General features: G+C 46.9%; 1 protein-coding gene across 3 annotated transcripts in view; it reads right to left on the reverse strand.

The window, feature by feature from the left end:
• Positions 1-863: 863 nt before the first annotated feature.
• Positions 864-5,320, reverse strand: part of smyd1b (SET and MYND domain containing 1b) — a 17,941-nt gene continuing 13,484 nt past the window's right edge. For 2 of the 3 annotated variants that reach the window (XM_031571093.2, XM_031571092.2), the window contains 3 exons: positions 4,121-4,284; positions 3,697-3,865; positions 864-1,764 (listed from right to left, as the gene is read on the reverse strand). In XM_031571093.2, coding sequence (XP_031426953.1) covers positions 1,609-1,764; positions 3,697-3,865; positions 4,121-4,284 — 489 coding nt within the window. In that variant the 3' untranslated portion in view covers positions 864-1,608. The remainder of the gene's footprint in view (positions 1,765-3,696; positions 3,866-4,120; positions 4,285-5,320) is intronic. The other variant, XR_004164054.2, reaches the window with a different exon arrangement.

A 5,320-nucleotide genomic window follows, 5' to 3' on the forward strand; every position in this document is an offset into this window, starting at 1 on the left:
TGGGAAAACTATCAAATGTCTTTGGCTGCTCTCTTCGTTGGGCATTCTTCAGAGAGGGCATAGATAGGCTCCACCTTTTTGGTTCATCTTTATCTAATGGTGCTATAAAAGGCAGAGTGCTGTGTGTGTGTGTGTGTGTGTGTGTGTATGTGAAGTCTGTGTGTGTGTCTGTGTGTATGTGTGTGTGTGTCTATAAAAGGCAGAGTGCTGTCAGTCTGTGTGTGTGTGTGTGTGTGTGTGTGTGTGTGTGTGTGTGTGTGTGTGTGTGAAGTCTGTGTGTATGTGTGTCTATAAAAGGCAGAGTGCTGTGTGTCTGTGTGTGTGTGCGTGTGTGTGTGTGTGTGTATGTGTATGTGTGTGTGTGTGTGTGTGTGTGTGTGTGTGTGTGAGTGTGTGTGTGTGTGTGTGTGTGTGTGTGTGTGTGTGAGTACAGTGTGTGTGTGTGTGTGTGTGTTAATGTGAGTACAGTCACTTACTTGTCTATTTGATCACCAGGCATCTCAAACTAACCAAATTAGGGCACAATCAGGCATCTCTGTATTAGCAGTGTCTTGAGTAAACATTTCTGAAATGTGCCGTGGTGATGAAAGAAAGAGAATTATTGTGCATTGGTGTTTTCCTCATGTGTTTTGAACCACACACACAGATACACACACACACACACACACACACACAGATACACACACACACACACACACACACAGATACACCCACACACACAGTGTTTTCCTCATGTGTTTTGAACCATCTTGGCCTTGTAATTAAGTGCATTCCTGCATCTGGCCACTGGGTGGCAATGTTGTGTTGTTTCAGACCCTGCCAGCGGCTGGAATATCACACAGGAGGATAAGCTGAGGTCCATGCAATTTGTTGAAAGTTTTTATTGGTTGTAAATAAATAAAAAAAAAATCCCTGGAAATCTGTGACAGTTAAATGTGTACTAGTTTGATGAATGTGTGTGCAGTGAACAAAGTTATTTTCACAAGCCTAATCTAAATACAAGGAGAACGTCTACATTTTAAGATCAAATTTAGAAACAGTATCATGAGAAATAATTTAGCCGCTATAATGCTAATGGAAGACGCTCTCCACTCTTTCTCTATGTGACACAGTGAATCAATAAAACCTACAGGAACTCTTCAATTGATGGAGGACATTAAAACCTACAGGAACTCTTCAATTGATGGAGGACATTAAAACCTAACCTTCAGGAACTCTTCCATTGAAGGAGGACATTAAAACCTAACCTTCAGGAACTCTTCCATTGAAGGAGGACATTAAAACCTACAGGAACTTTCCCAGTGATGGAGGACATTAAAACCTACAGGAACTTTCCCAGTGATGGAGGACATTCCATGGGAACGGGTCAGAAGCGCTGCTTAGGTGCGCCGCGCTTGGAACGCTCTTGGAACGTTCTTGGAACGCTCTTGGAGCGCGCTGGGAACGCTCTTTCCTCCACTGACCTCCTCATTTATGTGGCGGAGATGGGTTCTGTCCCCACCATGGTTGATAGGTCTGTCCTATGTGTCTGAAGTGAGTGTGTGTCTGATGTGAGTGTGTGTGTGTGTGTGTGTGTGTGTGGGGGGGGGGTTAGGGTATCAGGTGTTCTCATTTCCTGCGGAACAGGTTCTTGATGCCCTCTGCCACAGGCTCGTTCTGCATGCTTGCGGGCTGGTTCTTGAGCGCCGCCTCACGCATCTGGTGGTAGATAAACTCGTTCTGCTTGAACATGCGAAGCTCCATCTCCGTCTGCTGCCGCATAGCCTACAGAAACAACACGGACAGCACGTTAGTTTGCTCTTCAGAAGAAAAGCCACTCAAACCTTGCTAAGCTAAATTTCACATGACATGCTTTCTCGACACAACATACCAATACAATGCAGAGAGCCAAATGACAAACCAGGATACAAAGACAGAATCTTGCAACATAGAACAGCATGTTGCCCACGGCGAGAATGCTGGAGAGTTCTGGGCATAGTTGTTGAGTTCTATCGTCATGGTAACGCTGTACGGGCCCTAGTTTGGGAGGGAAAGCGACTGACAGAAAACACCTGTGCACGGTTACACAACTAAAAGACACTTAAGAGGCAGAGGGAAAGGTGTGGCCAGGTCGAAGTTGATCAGCGAAGGGTTTGGGTTAAAGATGACCAATAGCATTGGCGAGCCATCTCTCTAAACTGACAAAATTACAATGGATAGAAGACGGTAATGTCAGGTTCTGGACAACGTTCGGAAAGGGGTGCCTTCCCAAGGAGTAAACCTGTGTGTGTGACTGTCTGGGGTTCTGGATGTCATCAGAACCCCAGTAGAACTGAACAGGGGAGGGAACGCCTGCTTAGCGGAACATTGGGTCATCTGGAGAGAGTGGACAGATACATGTCTCCATACTCCAGACACAGGTAGATACATGTCTCCATACTCCAGACACAGGTAGATACATGTCTCCATACTCCAGACACAGGTAGATACATGTCTCCATACTCCATACACAGGTAGATACATGTCTCCATACTCCATACACAGGTAGATACATGTCTCCATACTCCATACACAGGTAGATACATGTCTCCATACTCCATACACAGGTAGATACATGTCTCCATACTCCATACACAGGTAGATACATGTCTCCATACTCCATACACAGGTAGATACATGTCTCCATACTCCATACACAGGTAGATACATGTCTCCATACTCAGGTAGATATGATGACGTCTGTCTCCATACTCAGGTAGATATGATGACGCCTGTCTCCATACTCAGGTAGATATGATGACGTCTGTCTGTCTCCATACTCAGGTAGATATGATGACGCCTGTCTCCATACTCAGGTAGATATGATGACGTCTGTCTGTCTCCATACTCAGGTAGATATGATGACGTCTGTCTCCTGTCTCCATACTCAGACACAGGTAGATACTGTATGCTGACCACAGTGACCACTGGCCTATATGAGTCAGCGTATAAGATATGGGAGGTTGTGAGCGTTGCGTATGTTGGTGGATTTGAACACCTGGACCAACCTGAATGCCATTTGTTTACTGCTGACGGCATTTAATTCAAGCGGGACAAATTAGACAGCCTCTTCACAGACACTCATTCCAGACGTCTGTCAAGGGGTTTATCCTTTAAAAACAAACATGCCGTTCTTTTTAAAGGGTTTTTATCCTTTTAAAACAATCATGTTGTTCTTTTTAAAGCCTGCCAGGATTCGATTAACTTCGAGGATATCCGAGACATATTAAAAGCATTAACACATAACACAGATTAGCTCCTGCTTCCCTGCCAATACAGAAGAGTGGAAGGATAATACACCACTCTCCCCATGAAGGGATTGGGATATTTATTTGCCAGAGAGATAAATCCGAATTAGACAGTGATGGTTTATGATTGATGGCATATGCAAATATCCCGTCAGAGAAGAATATGTTGCCTATATCCAACATCTACACCTCGGGAACTTTTAATTTAGTTTAAGTTTAAGTTTAAGACTTAGTTTAAGTTTAAGTTTAAGGCCACTTTCGATGAGTTTCCGCCCCCCAAACTAGGTGCCCTCTGATTTGATTCAACTTTGAGATTTTGGTTCCATGGTGGTTGATAAATCATTAACATCACGGCGAGCTTTGATGTACAAAACTAAAACATTCGAGGCCTCAAGCAAGTGCTGTGTGTTCCCCTGTGACTGAACCGTACCTCCAGGTCTTTGGTGATGGGGTGTGTGGCGCCATGCGTGATCATCAGGATGGAGAAGGCCTTGCAGATCATGCCATGGCCGATCTCGATGAACCCTGCCTGCCAGTGTGTGACCCCTGCCCTCATGGTGGCCAAGCCCAGCGCCGCGTTATTGGGATGGTACAGCTTTCTGTGAAGAGAACAACAGTGCAGCGATTGAGTCAAATATTTGTGTACATACATATACGTACATGCCTCATCATAGTATTTAGTGTTAGAATGGCATAGTATTTATAATACCTCATCAAGTATGACTGAAACAGAAACAGTAAAGTAAGTATTTATACCTCATCAAGTATGACTGAAACAGAAACAGTAAAGTAAGTATTTATACCTCATCAAGTATGACCCAAACAGAAACAGTAAAGTAAGCTGGGACACTCACTGATATCCTTCCACCATTTTGCGAGCGTAGGTGGCCGCCTCGCCGAAGTACTGCAGGTAGGACAGCACCTCGCTGCAGGTGCTCCACATCCGCAGCTGGTAGAGGTGTGTGTCGGCCAGAACCGGCTCCTGCTTCTCCAAACACTCACGGCAAATTTTGATCACCTGACAGAAGAGGTGGGGGTTGGGGCAGCAGAGGTGGGGTTGGGGCAGTAGAGGTGGGGGGGGGGGCAGTAGAGGTGGGGGTTGGGGCAGTAGAGGTGGGGGGGGGGCAGAAGAGGTGGGGGGGGGGCAGAAGAGGTGGGGTTGGGGCAGAAGAGGTGGGGGGGGGGCAGAAGAGGTGGGGGGGGGGGCAGAAGAGGGGCAGAAGAGGGGCAGCAGAGGTGGGGTTGGGGCAGTAGAGGTGGGGGTTGGGGCAGTAGAGGTGGGGGTTGGGGCAGTAGAGGTGGGGTTGGGGTTGAAGAGGTGGGGGTTGAGGCAGCGGGGGGGGGGGGGGGTTGGGGTTGAAGAGGTGGGGGTTGGGGTTGAAGAGGTGGGGGTTGGGGCAGTAGAGGTGGGGGTTGGGGCAGTAGAGGTGGGGGTGGGGGTTGAAGAGGTGGGGGTTGGGGGGCAGAGGTGGGGGTTGGGGTTGAAGAGGTGGGGGTTGGGGTTGAAGAGGTGGGGGTTGGGGCAGTAGAGGTGGGGGTTGGGGTTGAAGAGGTGGGGGTTGGGGCAGAAGAAGAGTGCAAGGGAAAGTAGAAAGAGCACAAAAAGAGGTTCTTTTGGTGAACTTGGTGAACTTTTGGTTACTTTTTTTCCCCGTTTTACGTATTCCCTTCTTTGGAAAAAGTAAGTATATGAAATGCAGCGCTTATGAAATGCAGCGCCTAGTCTTAACTAAGAAGAACATACACACACACACACACACACACACACACACACACACACACACACACACACACACACACACATACACATACACTCTCACACGCACACACACACACACACACACACACACACACACACACACACACACACACACACACACACATACACATACGCTTTACTTTAGTTCAGCAATCCTCTGTTTATGTGAAATGGTTATACAGTAACACTGCATAACCCTTTCAACACTGAATCTGACCTGATCAATCTGACCTGATCAATAATGCCTCTTTTCTGTTTTTACTGCAGTTCAAGCAATGCTGCCAAAGGGGCTGAG

This window comes from Clupea harengus, chromosome 7, assembly GCF_900700415.2.
Source record: "Clupea harengus chromosome 7, Ch_v2.0.2, whole genome shotgun sequence".
In the NCBI taxonomy this organism is placed as follows: Eukaryota; Metazoa; Chordata; class Actinopteri; order Clupeiformes; family Clupeidae; genus Clupea; species Clupea harengus.